At 33.3% G+C, this 14,402-nt stretch overlaps 1 protein-coding gene across 1 annotated transcript in view; it reads left to right on the top strand.

Moving 5' to 3' along the window:
• LOC106460897 (cholecystokinin receptor-like) overlaps positions 1 to 14,402 on the top strand; it is a 73,645-nt gene that overhangs the window by 21,685 nt on the left and 37,558 nt on the right. The window contains exon 2 of the mRNA XM_022388160.1: positions 8,051 to 8,204. Within this exon, the coding sequence (XP_022243868.1) occupies positions 8,054 to 8,204 (151 nt within the window). The 5' untranslated portion in view covers positions 8,051 to 8,053. The remainder of the gene's footprint in view (positions 1 to 8,050; positions 8,205 to 14,402) is intronic.

Raw genomic sequence — 14,402 nt, 5'->3', positions numbered from 1 at the left:
GGTATCTTAGCGATGGTTTCTTGCCTTGTTTTGGGGCTTGTTGTGCAGAGAAACAAATTAAAGTGAGTGGCATTCATCTTTTAAAGTAAAACTCTCTGCCACTGTTGATTTTTTATCGTGCACATTTGTATAGTGTCTATCGACTCTATGATACACTTGGTTGATTCAAAGGAAAAATAATATTATTTTGATATCTTGGATATAAACGAAAGTATGGTTCTGCGAATTTAAGTAAACATGATTTTTTTTTCCAATATTTATTTTCCTGCTTAATATTCTGTCTAAATACAGAAGTACTGTTTGAAGTTCGTGCTTAATATTCTGTCTAAATACAGAAGTACTGTTTGAAGTTCGTGCTTAATATTCTGTCTAAATACAGAAATACTGTTTGAAGTTCGTGCTTAATATTCTGTCTAAATACAGAAGTATTGTTTGAAGTTCGTGGTTAATATTCTGTCTAAATACAGAAGTACTGTTTGAAGGTCGAGCTTAATATTCTGTCTAAATACAGAAGTACTGTTTGAAGTTCATAGATGTATATAAAAAAATAGAAAAAAACATTGACAAGTCTGTGAGGAAATCTCAGTGTTGTCTAAATACAGAAGTACTGTTTGAAGTTTGTGCTTAATATTCTGTCTAAATACAGAAGTACTGTTTAAAGTTTGTGCTTAATATTCTGTCTAAATACAGAAGTACTGTTTGAAGTTCGTGCTTAATATTCTGTCTAAATACAGAAATACTGTTTGAAGGAATATTAACCACGAACTTCAAACAATACTTTTGTATTTAGACAGAATATTAAGCACGAACTTCAAACAGTACTTCTGTATTTAGACAGAATATTAAGCACAAACTTCAAACAGTACTTCTGTATTTAGACACAATATTAAGCACAAACTTCAAACAGTACTTCTGTATTTAGACAGAATACTAAGCAAAAATATTTTTTGTGTAAGCTTGTGTTTAACGTGAATTATATTACAAAATCATAGTAACAGGGAAAGTGAAAAAAAACCACGTCAACTCGACCAAACCATATTATTAATGTTAATTTGCTGGAGTGGGTGTACTGTCATTAACACAGTAGTCCTACGTGCTTGAAAGAAAGTCTATTATTAAGGAATTAATGGACCAAGAGTGAACTGTACAGAAAATCAATGCTTAATTATAAATGCATATGAAAAATGGCAGTAAGGGGGTTTATTGTACCTAATACCCACACTCTTAAAGCACTTAGAAGACTGACCTAAGTGACTATACATAGAAATTGTTTGGCCAAGGCTTGTGGTTTAGGAACTTTTAATGTATGAAAATTAACTAATAGGTTCAACAATCGCCAATGTTTTTTTATTATCTTTATTTAAAGAAGGATGACGTCTCGAGTTAGCGCTGTTCGTCAGATCGTGCAGTTTATAACAAAGGCGCCTTTGGCGGGTAAACGAGTGTCTTGTAAATGGAGGAGACACTTGCGAACATACATACATATCCATGCAAAAAGTACAAGTTCGTGAAGGGAGTTAAGTGTATCAGTTTTGTCACATTCTGTTTTATTGGTTGATTTACTGGAGGTCGGTTTACTCCTTATGTTTTGCACTCGTTCAAGCTAGCTGCACCCTCCTTTGTAGCTTTTCGATTCTGTGCTCCCTGGAGTCTGAATATACTGCAGCTGAACCTATACAGCATATGTACTCTAGCACGACCTCCCTGGAGTCTGAATATACTGCAGCTGAACCTATACAGCTTATGTACTCTAGCACAACCTCCCTGGAGTCTGAATATACTGCAGCTGAACCTATACAGCTTATGTACTCTAGCACAACCTCCCTGGAGTCTGAATATACTGCAGCTGAACCTATACAGCTTATGTATTCTAGCACGACTCAATGTGATAATTTGTTCAACATCAACCCATTTCATCTAGCCTGGCTATATTGAAAGTAACTGAAGTTAATAAGGTCCTCGACCAAGATTTCATAACCATCTTTATCATTCAGTGCACGTTCACCAGAGCAGTGTAATGAATCGCCTGCATTATCCCAGCCTGTAGGTCATGGTGGATACTGTTGTATTGGGAAGAACTGATGCCCTTGTTTTAATATGTACTTTTTACTTGGCAGGCTTCAAGTTATCAACAGTTCTAAATCCTCCACAGCTATAAGCTTAAGAATCACTACCACTGTTATCAATGTGTATGTACTGAGAGCTTAGTAAAGTTTGCACAGCACTAGCAAGCATCTTCCTCATCAGCTGAAAAAAAAACATGCATTTGATTAGTTTGGTTAAAGAATTCACAGGGTAAAATTGTATATAGTCAATATTAGTTACAAGATTAATGATCCATTAAAAATGCCCTAATCAAGTTCCCTTGCCCCCAAGTATGTGAATATGGTCATTGAAATCAACATGCTCTTTGGCTTAGAATTTCAAGTATTAGGTACATTGATTTTTAGTTATTTTATCTTGGCTCCCTCTGTGAAAATGTTTAGTATACACTTATAAAAGAATTAGGAAGTATGGAAACAAGGTAGGAATGGGAGGATTAATATTATAACACTTGGTGGTTTTTGATGCAGTTCGACCTCAAAGTGGATGTGGCTATCATTCCGCCCATTCCTATTTCGTATGCCTTTTGTAACTTGGTAATTATTCAAACTAAATGAAAGGTGTATATAGCTAAGTTTCTCTGTTGTAATCTTTGTTTCAGCGACCAAGTACAAATACATGTATGTAATCAAATTGCGGTAATGACTCTAATTAAAGTCGTGACATCATAATGGGGTGTGTGTGTTTAATGACGTTAGTGAGACATGAAACTCCAATATGGGAGACATTATAGCTATCTGACTGGTTAGGTGTAGGCCAAATGAATAGTATCAAAACCGCTGATTTTGAAAATTTTAATTTTTTTTTGAGTAATTAGAAAGGATTAGCTACTGTTAAACCCCAATTCAAGTCTATAATAGGATCAAAGTTCAAAATAAAACACGAAGTAGGAATGGGCAGAACAATAATCACACCCACTTTGAGGTTGCACGATGTCAAAAACCACCAATTGTTGTAACGTTATCCCGTCCGTTCTTACCATCTTTCCTTACTTCCTACTTTTTTATTTAAATTTTTTTACACATATCTCACAGTTTTTTTGTACCAAGTCTCGAGAGTGACTGGGTTCTTGGCCTATCCTTCTTGTAGCTTTTTTCAGAGCTATCTTTCGACATTTACTGACATTTGCTGATATCTTTGCTATAGTTTTACTTTCATCTAGCTAGGGCGGTAGCCTTTCTTTGGCTGGATTAATGACTAAGGCTTGTTTCACATATTCAGCATTACTGTTTCTACCCTTATTTACATTCTTGCAATAATGCTCTTTTCACTGAGACAAAGACTTTTCAAGGTTATCAACATAACATTTTAATTAGCATTGCACACACTTCTACTATAAATAGTTCCGTACTTATATATACGAGGGTGTATCTACAGTTCATAATAAGTTATTTCATCCTATTGCTATACACTGAGTGAAAGTTTTTTCTACACTTAGCAATGTAAAATCGTGTAAAAATAAAAAATATGAACATTAACGAAATCCACATTTTTGTACCCAAGTCAATCCACATCACTTTTTTTCATAACTTAAGCTTGGAACCATAAATGGTACAACTCTGAAGATATGCGACGCCATGATGGTAAAGGCAGCAAAACGCTATTACATATGATAATGTTTGATAGTGTGGCAGCTATGAGACATAATATGAATCAATTGTACACTTTGTGATGAAATACGACAGGATGCTGTTATTTTCATATTTTTGTAGCCTACTCAGTAGCAGAGTCAGTGATCTCAAGGTGCTTTAAATTAATATCAATAGACTCGATTCTTATCGCTAACGTCAGGCCCACAGTTTATCAAATTTTACATTGTTGAGTTGGCAAACTGCAATTTGTAAAATGGTATTTGTTCAAACTGAAAACTTAGGTTAGAACATTTAAAGATTATGCTTTCTTGCAATTAAATAAAAATGTTCAAATGATTGTAATAAACCCACACATTTTTACTTTAGACCCACGTTTGTGATAACTGTAAGCAGCAGTCTGCAGAAGACACGACATCAGAAGTAATCGCTTCGCAGCTCTAAGAGTGATTGATGGTGAAGTCAGCAGAACGTTACTATAAAAAACAAATATTTGTATGGTGGTGAAAACAAACTTTACCCAATGTTATGCTAGAGAGTCCAGGTTGAGAGTTTCGAATTACAGATTCAGATAATCATGGTATTCATAACAAAGTAGCAGTTTGTTGTTCATTAAGAAGTTCGAAAATTATATTAATGTAATTACTGAACCAGAAAAAAAGCGCCTCTACATATTTTGTTGAGAACTATTTTGACAGACAGTTGTTTTAGAACTGCAAAGATACAGATAAGATGGTGCACGTTTCCCAAAATAAAACTAAAAAAAACTGAAATACGATATCGTGAGGGCAATGCTTGTGTAATATTTTCATTTCTTGGATTGTAAGTAAAATATAGAAATATTTTCGATTCTTTGCTTGCGACATTAAGTACTCTAGACAGAAACACTAAGCATATTTTATTTCAATAGTCATTCAGTAACAACAACTTTCTCTTGACAAAGAATGTGGCTATGCGTGAAATATTAATTTTTCGTTTCGTTTTAAATGCATTTAAAAAATGTTCAAGATATTTGATAAAGTTCTTGAATATTTTCCGTTTGAAAACTACCAGTTTCTTACTGCCCATTACAAGAGTACTCGTAAAGTAATATGGGGAAATGGGTTTTAGAGGTTCTAACTGTACAAAGATAAGATAAAACTAAGGAAAAAAGGTAAAAGCTTGATCACAAGAACCCTCTTTGTAAAAAAATACAAAATATCATACTTAGAAGATTGAGAGCACTGCTTATCAACCTTAAAAAGTAAAAAACCGATGTCTGATCAGAAAATCTTAGAGATGACGATTATTTGTACTAGGATTAAAGCTTGAAAGTTGTAAACCATTCTGCCAACCTATTGCGAGTAAGTTTAATTTTACACGTTTTGATAAATCCCTGACAAATGTGTATTATATAGATAAGAAAGTCTTGCCGTGTCACAATACAAGTGTGTTTATTTTCAGAAAATAACCAAATCCAACCTCGTGTCACAATACAAGTGTGTTTATTTTCAGAAAAGAACCAAATCCAACCTCGTGTCACAATACAAGTGTGTTTATTTTCAGAAAATAACCAAATCCAACCTCGTGTCACAATACAAGTGTGTTTATTTTCAGAAAATAACTAAATCCAACCTCTTCTTCATGAGTACACGTTTTTCATATATATAGATTTTATATATTGTAAGTGTAAGCTCATCAACTAGACCACGTGGATTTTATGTTATCCAACTTGGTTTAATCAAATTGGTAAGAAATCTATTTTAATGCTTCATTATTTTGAAAAACTTGAGATTTCTTTATTAAATTATATTGATCATATGCATCACTAAAACAAAAAAGTTTTTATTTAAAATGCTACTACGGACCACTTTGAAAAACGTTAAATGTAAAATGCATTAAAATATTTTCGTAAAAGTTGCTATGATGGAAGGGATCATGCTTCGACGTTTCGGTAATTTGCACCAGAACACAAAATGGTGTTCGATGACTGGTTTATTCTCACTTTCACGATAAATGAAACGAAGTTCAAACCCTCATGAGCTAGATGTCTTCGAGCTTTTACTAATACTTATAAAACATCAATTTAGTGAAAATGCTGGCCTGGTGGTCGTGGGTTCAAATTCCGTCCCCAAACACGCTTGCCCTTTCAGTCATAGGGTGTTATAATGTGACGGTCAATCCAACTTTTCGTTGGAAAAAAAACTAGCCCAAACGTTGGCGGTGGGTGATATTGACTAGCTGCCTTTCCTCTAGACTGTCACTTTTAACTGATGTACAGGTAGTGAAGATAGCCCTCGAGTGGCTTTACGCAAAATTCAATAAACAAACAAACAAACTGAAAAATGTTCTTTTTTCTTCACACACACACACACACACACACACACATACACACATACACAAACGAACAAACAATTATAGAATTGACAATAAGTATGTTTTATCCTCTTGATAATAGCTGTCTCTCAGTGGCAAGTCTGGAGACTTATAACACTAAAAACCGGGCTTAGATATCCGTGGTGGGCACAGTACAGATAGCTCATTGTTTAGCTTTGTGCTTAATTCCAATAAAACAAACAATATGTCTTAATTCTTGAGTTTCTTTATCATACCAATGATAACTCGTAAACACATACGGAATAGTTACCTAAGATGTATCTAGACAAAATGTATCAATAATCTGACTAATCTCAGTTGTGCTATTGAAGTAGGAATTGAAAACATACTTACATCTAGACAAGATGTATCAGTAATCTGTCTAATCTCAGTTGTGCTATTGAAGTAAGAGTTGAAAACATACTTACATCTAGACAAGATGTATCAGTAATCTGACTAATCTCAGTTGTGCTATTGAAGTAGGACATACCGCTGTGCCACTGGGGGGGGGGCAAAACATATTGAAACAGCAACTGCTGCTTTGTTCGTTTTAAGACCAGATGGCCTGTTGTAGGGAATAGTTTGTTCTATTAGATTATTTCACAAGTTAGAGCCCCTTCCCCAGTGACACAGCGGAATATTTGCGGACTTGCAACGCTAGAAACCGGGTTTCGATACCGGTGGTGGGCAGAGCACAGACAGCCCTTTGTATAGCTTTGTGCTTAATTAAAAACAACAACAACAACAATATTTAGAACCATAGTAAGTGTGATATCATATATCTTGTATCACACACTATATTTTGTTCAAATAATAGCAGATTATACTAATATGTTACCACTAACTTCTAAATCACTTAAAGTAGGGATATTAACATAGCTTACCAGTAGACCTGTTCTGTGTTATACGGACAAAAAGAAATTCCTGAAAAACATACTTGTTAAGCCAAATTAAAATATCAAACACGATATTTAAAGAAATCTATCTAAATTAGCATAACTTACACTATTTTTATACCAGTTTGAATACATTTTAAGTCATATCATCCTCCTTTTACGTTAACGAAAATGATATTGCAATAATCTGGAACCATTATGTAATAAATAACTGAGAAGTATACAATATAATGTAATGGTCATGAACGGTTTTGAATTGTTTAAGAGGAACAGAGAAGGCGCATCATATATGAACAATAATAATCAATCTTTTTTTTCGACGTAACAACCACTCTTCGCTCTTGGTATCGTTTGCTCATGCGCAGAGTCATGGCGCGCACAAGCAAAACGCTGTCACATATGGAACTGGACATCAGATTTATAGCGTCGGCCACTTTGATCAGATAAAGCTCGTTTCAAGGAAGAAAATCAACATTCCAACAGTTTCTTCTTGAAGACACGCACTTTTTTTTTTATTATTACCTTAAATTCCCGTATTTGCTTTTCATTGTTATTAATCATTAATTAATTTACTGACTTTCTTAAGCATTAACTATTAATTTTCGCTGCGATACGTCAATTTATTGGGACGGTAAGACTCGTTTCCAGGAAGCAAGTCGACATTCCAACAGAAAATAAACACTTTTTATCTCATGACTTGAAATCCTGTAATTTCTTTTTATCGTAATCAATCATTAATTAATTTACCGATTTTCTTAAGCACTGAAGGCTCATTTTCACTGTATTACTTGGACGGTAAATCAAATCCTAACTATGTCCGATTTATTTAGCTATCTATTTAAGTTAAACTCAACAATTTTACAAGCCAACAATTTCAGCAAAGATGAATGGCTTCTAATAGAAGGAGAACTGGGAATTTCTATGGTAGAGAATAACACGGAAAAGAACTCTTCCCATAAATACTTTCAACCGAAGCATCCCGTTCCTTACTCTTTCGACTTTATCTGGACAACAGCAGTAATAACACGTGTCTGCCTTTATTCTATTATCCTTATATTCGCTGTGCTGGGAAACGCCATGGTCATCACCATCTTAATCCACAACAAGAGGATGCGGACTGTGACGAACACATTTCTTCTGAACCTGGCCATCAGTGACCTACTTCTTGGAGTCTTCTGTATGCCCTTCACTCTGGTGGGGAGTCTTCTTAGAAACTTCATATTTGGTGATTTAATGTGTCGTCTTATTCCTTATCTGCAAGGTAAGAGGTTTTTTTTTTATATTTACAAATGTTAATTCTTTTCATTTAATTGAACTTGGATGTTTTAATATTTTTTAAATAAAGAACAAGTAAAATAAATATGTATTTCTAGTATTATACGAAATATTATGATAATTCATTCTGCTAAACTTTATCCTCATTAACCTAATTTGTTTGAATTCCTTATGATACCGTATATATATTATTATGCTTTGTATTATACTATTTAACACTTTATAATTATGATCAATAAGTTGCTTGTATCACTTATATATAATAATTTCCAGTTATTACTATTGTAATACTTGTATATCTATTCTATGTAATAATTTCCAGTTATTACTATTGTAATACTTGTATATATCTATTCTATGTAATAATTTCCAGTTATTACTATTGTAATACTTGTATATCTATTCTATATAATAATAATTTCTAATTGATACCACAGCAACTACGTGTGTAATCAATAATATAATTATATAATTATTCTTCTAGTCAACTTTTCGAAAGCGCTCGAGTTTAGGGTCTTATTTTAAGTCTGTTACACGTTATATGTGATCCTTTGTGCTAATTATTTTATCAAAATTCCTGTATAACTGTTATTCTTAACTTTGTTTAACGTAAACTGGAGTTTATTACGGGACATTTTAATAAACGTAATAGCGAAATATTGAGCTAATAAAGTTACATTCTGGAGATATAGGTCGTGATTTTATTTACGTTTATAAAAATCCATAACCTTTACCCATAGTGAAGAAAGAAAAGTCAGTTTCCAAAAGCGCTCTGTTTATTGGATTTCTTTCCAGTGCACGTATTGCGTTAGACAGTATTTTTAAGCAGTACAACATACTGGAAAGCTAAACACGAAGTTCAAAAACGTGTAATATATTTTAGCGCACGTCTTTAATACACTATATATAGCCGTAGGGTTCTTGAATACGTAGCAACGTATCGTATAATGATAAGAAAAATGTTTCGGTGTGAAGATGTTTTTATACGTACATGAACACTATGTATATTTATATAATACGACATAATATACATAACGGTATTTACACCATGGACAATTGTCATTAAAGTATGATATACTGAATTATTTCACTAGTGGAATTATTGATTTAAGCGTTAAATCTCTCTGTTTGAAAATAAATAATTTCCGTTACTGGACTGAACAATATTTCATATTAACACTTAATTTCCGTTACTGGACTGAACAATATTTCATATTAACACTTAATTTCCGTTACTGGACTGAACAATATTTCATATTAACACTTAATTTCCGTTACTGGACTGAACAATATTTCATATTAACACTTAATTTCCGTTACTGGACTGAACAATATTTCATATTAACACTTAATTTTTGTTACTGGACTGAACAATATTTCATGTTAACACTTAAAGTTGTTTTCCATGTTACAAACAGAAGGCATTCTACGTTTTCCATCCTTCCGAGGCCAATAATCGTAACTGTACTGAACAGTTAATATATTTCATATTAACACTTAATTTCCGTTACTGTGCTGAACAGTATTTCATATTAAAACTTAATTTCCGTTACTGTACTGAAAAATATTTCATATTAAAACTTAATTTCCGTTACTGTACTGAAAAATATTTCATATTAAAACTTAATTTCCGTTACTGGACTGAACAATATTTCATATTAAAACTTAATTTCCGTTACTGGACTGAACAATATTTCATATTAACACTTAAAGTTGTTTTCCATGTTACAAACAGAAGGCATTCTACGTTTTCCATCCTTCCGAGGCCAATAATCGTAACTGTACTGAACAGTATTTTATATTAATAATTAAAGTTGTTTCTTTACATAAACAATAGGCGGAATTCTGTGTTTCCCATCCTCCTGAAACTCAGAAAATACTGTATTTTCCGTTCTTATGAAATCGTCACTGCACTGAACAGTGTTTCATATTAACACTTTAAGTTGTTTCTTTACGTAAACAGACGAAATTCTGTGTTTTCAATCCTTCTGAAACCAAGAAAATTCTGATTTAAAATTATCACACAACTTTTACGTGTTATATATATTTTGGTATAGTAAACATCCTCTGTAAGGTACAACAGGTCCGTTTAATAAAACATCCTCTGTAAGGTACAACAGGTCCGTTTAACAAAACATCCTCTGTAAGGTACAACAGGTCATTTGAATAAAACACCCTCTGTAAGGTACAACAGGTCCGTTTAATAAAACACCCTCTGTAAGGTACAACAGGTCCGTTTAATAAAACACCCTCTGTAAGGTACAACAGGTCCGTTTAATAAAACATCCTTTGTAAAGGACAACAGGTCATTTTAATAAAACACCCTCTGTAAGATACAACAGGTCCGTTTAATAAAACACCCTCTGTAAGGTACAACAGGTCATTTTAATAAAACATCCTTTGTAAAGGACAACAGGTAATTTTAATAACACACCCTCTGTAAGGTACAGCAGGTCCGTTTAATAAAACACCCTCTGTAAGGTACAACAGGTCCGTTTAATAAAACATCCTCTGTAAAGTACAATAGGTCCGTTTAATAAAACATCTCTGTAAGGTACAACAGGTCCGTTTAATAAAACATCCTCTGTAAGGTACAACAGGTCATTTTAATAAAACATCCTTTGTAAAGGACAACGGGTCATTTTAATAAAACACCCTCTGTAAGATACAACAGGTCCGTTTAATAAAACATCCTCTGTAAGGTACAACAGGTCATTTTGATAAAACATCCTCTGTAAGGGACAACGGGTCCATTTAATAAAACACCCTCTGTAAGGGACAACGGGTCTGTTTAATATAATATCCTCTGTAAGGTACAACAGGTACTTTTTTTATGGGACAAATCTCAGTTAATTGGTTTTACAAGGATATACGTATATCATAACAGACATGATCTGCAGGTTTCACAAGGATATACGTATATCATAACAGACATGATCTGCAGGTTTTACAAGGATATACGTATATCATAACAGACATGATCTGCAGGTTTCACAAGGATATACGTATATCACAGCGATTATAACAAGCAGATCTCACAAGACTACACGTTTATCATAACGATCGTGACAGGCAGATCTTACAAGTCTTATACACTTATCATAACGATCATGACAGGCAGATCTTACAAGGATATACGTTTATCATAACGGACATGACATGCATGCTTCACAAGGCTTGTATCATAATGATCATGACCAGCGGGTCTCACGAGGATATACGTTTATCATAACAGACATGATCAGTATGTCTTACAGTTTAATGCTGAATAATATTAGCATCCTATTTTACATGTGATCAATAGATTATTAGTATCATAAGGTTAAAATAGCTAATCATTAATTTTGTCTTCTCACTTGTGTCTAATTTGTTTCAAAATTTAGCACAAAGTGAAGCCTTTCCTAATTTTCATTTGATATATCGGCCCTTACCGGATCGTAGAACTGTCACTGATATCACATGTTTTTTTTTTGTTCCTTTTCACGGTAGAAATACCTAACCACCTTGCCCGAAACTTTTCGATATGTTATGTAGTTTTCACTTACAATTTTATAGAATTTGATTTTGCATTTTGATACTTTTTAGATTGTTTTGTTTTGTTGTGATACATAGTTTGAAAAACAACAACATTCCTTTCATCTCATAATATATATATATTTGTTGTTGTTGTTGTTATGATCCGAAAGTTTCAACTTGTTTGATATTTCTTTTGATACTTTCTTTTATCAATTGAAGGAGTCAACATTTCCAGTTGTAAATCATAAAAAACACGACCAATGCTCATAAATCTTTGTTGGTAATCCAAGATATCACCTTTCGAAAAGTCATCACAGTTACTTTTCTCAGATTAACTATCGTGTTTCTGCCAAAAATATCTAATAAATATAGGTTGCTTTCAATAAATAATAAGTTGTTTTATTTGTGTTTCACGCGAATAGTTTTCTCCCGTCACCGTACTTGTTAACCCTCACCTTATGTCTTGAGAAAGAAAATATTATTTTACTTTTGAGACATAATTTACAAGAAAATATTTCCATGAGCGAAACGACTACCAAAAGGAGCAACAGAAACATTCCAAAATCTATGTTGTTTTTTCCTGAGTTCTGTAAACTTCCCATTAGAGTTCTGTGTATACATATCCTTATGGGTGGTCAATATTTTGACAAGCTACAAATTACTTCTGAGACAACTTTATTTACTCTGTATTTTCGTATATATATATATATATATATACATATCAGAAATTCTTCCATACAGTAACTTTTAGTCGCCATCTCTAGATATTTTCAAAGCTGAGTTTCATAAGTAACTCTTCAGACTACATGTTATGGCGCAGTAAAAGGATTGTTTGTTTGTTTGTTTTTAATTATGCACAAAGCTACACGAGGACTACCTGTGCTCTGCCTACCACGGGTATCGAAACCCGGTTTCTAGCGTTATAAGTCCGCAGACATACCGCTGTGCCACTGGGAGGCTAATAAAAGGATGACAACGAAATGCTGTTGTAATGGAGATACTGACACAAAAGGAAAACAATGTGAAAGATATGACATGAATATTCTCAAGAGATGATCGTTTTTTAGCAAATATAAACCTGCATTTTGGGACTGGCAGAAGAAAAAATTCACCTGCGAGACTCCTCGTAGTTACACAGGAATACAAGTTTTTTGTAAATTACATTAAATATGTCATGAAAATATATCAGTTTTAAAACATTTTTCAATACAAAGTTGTTGAAATATAATTAGAATAATTGTCTATATTTTGAGGTTTGATATGCAGGTGTGCGAATGATGCACGAGGGTCTTGATAAGTTAATGTTTTCTTGGTGCAAAGCTACATAATGGATCATCTACATTCTGTCCATCAAGGAGAATCGAAACCTGGATTTTTGCGTTGTAAGTCCGTAGACTTATCGCTACACACAAGGGAACGTCATATCAGGACCAGAGGAAAGTCAGTCTAAGTACTCACAGTTAACTCTTGGATTACTATTGCCTGACAGAATAATGGGATTTGACCGTCACTCTTATGGTGCGTCCACACTTTCCAAAGTGCGTAGAACGTTTTTGCGGTATCGGATCATGAACCATGAATTATCGGATTTATAATTTAAGCAAGAAATAAATAAAAGAAATACGAAACTGTAGTTTGTCGCTGTCGAATCAATTGAGCAGGTGTCTCCGTTAATTTCATTTATTTATTTTTCAACTAAAGAAGAGCAGGAAAACGATTTAAATGAACATATAAATAATGTAATTTATCTAATTTGGCCTGTAATGCTAATGATTTAATTCAGCATGAAAAAAAAAAAGGTTTAACATATTTCACTCGGTGAATTTTATCTCATTAAAAAATTAAATCTAGCTTGCTTTAAGTTGGAGTGTAATAGGTGTTAACTAAATGCAGTTTCTTGTAAATAGTTGTTAAGTAACTGTGTGAGATCCTCTATTTAATTAATGAAGTTAAGACCGATCCCAGCCATCATGTCAAACTGATCTCAGTCATCATGTTAAACCGATACAGTTGATTTTGTTAAACTCATCCTAGCCATTATGCTAAGGTATGTCACATTAAAACTGACCAATTATTTCCCGAATTAAATCCATAAAAGTGAGAATGTGTTTAAACTCGCTGAATTATAACATTTTAAAGAGGGCAAGGTGTTGTATTAACGTGCCCAGACTATAAATCCGAGGATTTATGGTTTGCGTTCAGCACTTTCAGGCCGTGAGTGCGCTATAATAATGACCATTTGATGCCACTTTTCGATTAGACAAGAGTAAGCCATGAGTTGGCGGTGAGTTCTGTTGGCTAGCTGCCAGTGTAGAATCAGAAATGGGTGTACGTAGATAGCCATTGTGTACCTTTATGTAAAATTCTGTAACAAACAAACACATCATTTTAAAGATTCACTACATGGCTGATTTGAAATGATAACACAGGCCTGCGCATTTAAACTTCATAAAAGTTGTTTTGGTTTTAATAACGGATTTTCCATAATTCAGCTATGCAGATTTCGAAAATAATATTCATTTTTTTCTACCACCTAAGGATTTTTTACAAATCAGGAAGAAAAAAAAAACTCTTACTTAGATCAAATTATTATCTCGTTTACCACAATGAACATTTTTTATTAATATGTTTGTTAACAAAATACAAACAAGCTGAAGAAAAGGGAAGA

The sequence above is a fragment of the Limulus polyphemus genome, unplaced genomic scaffold (genome assembly GCF_000517525.1).
Source record: "Limulus polyphemus unplaced genomic scaffold, Limulus_polyphemus-2.1.2 Scaffold36, whole genome shotgun sequence".
Classification (NCBI taxonomy): Eukaryota; Metazoa; Arthropoda; class Merostomata; order Xiphosura; family Limulidae; genus Limulus; species Limulus polyphemus.
The sequence above is the reverse complement of the archived record's forward strand: the minus strand, read 5'-3'. Positions and strand labels throughout refer to the sequence as shown.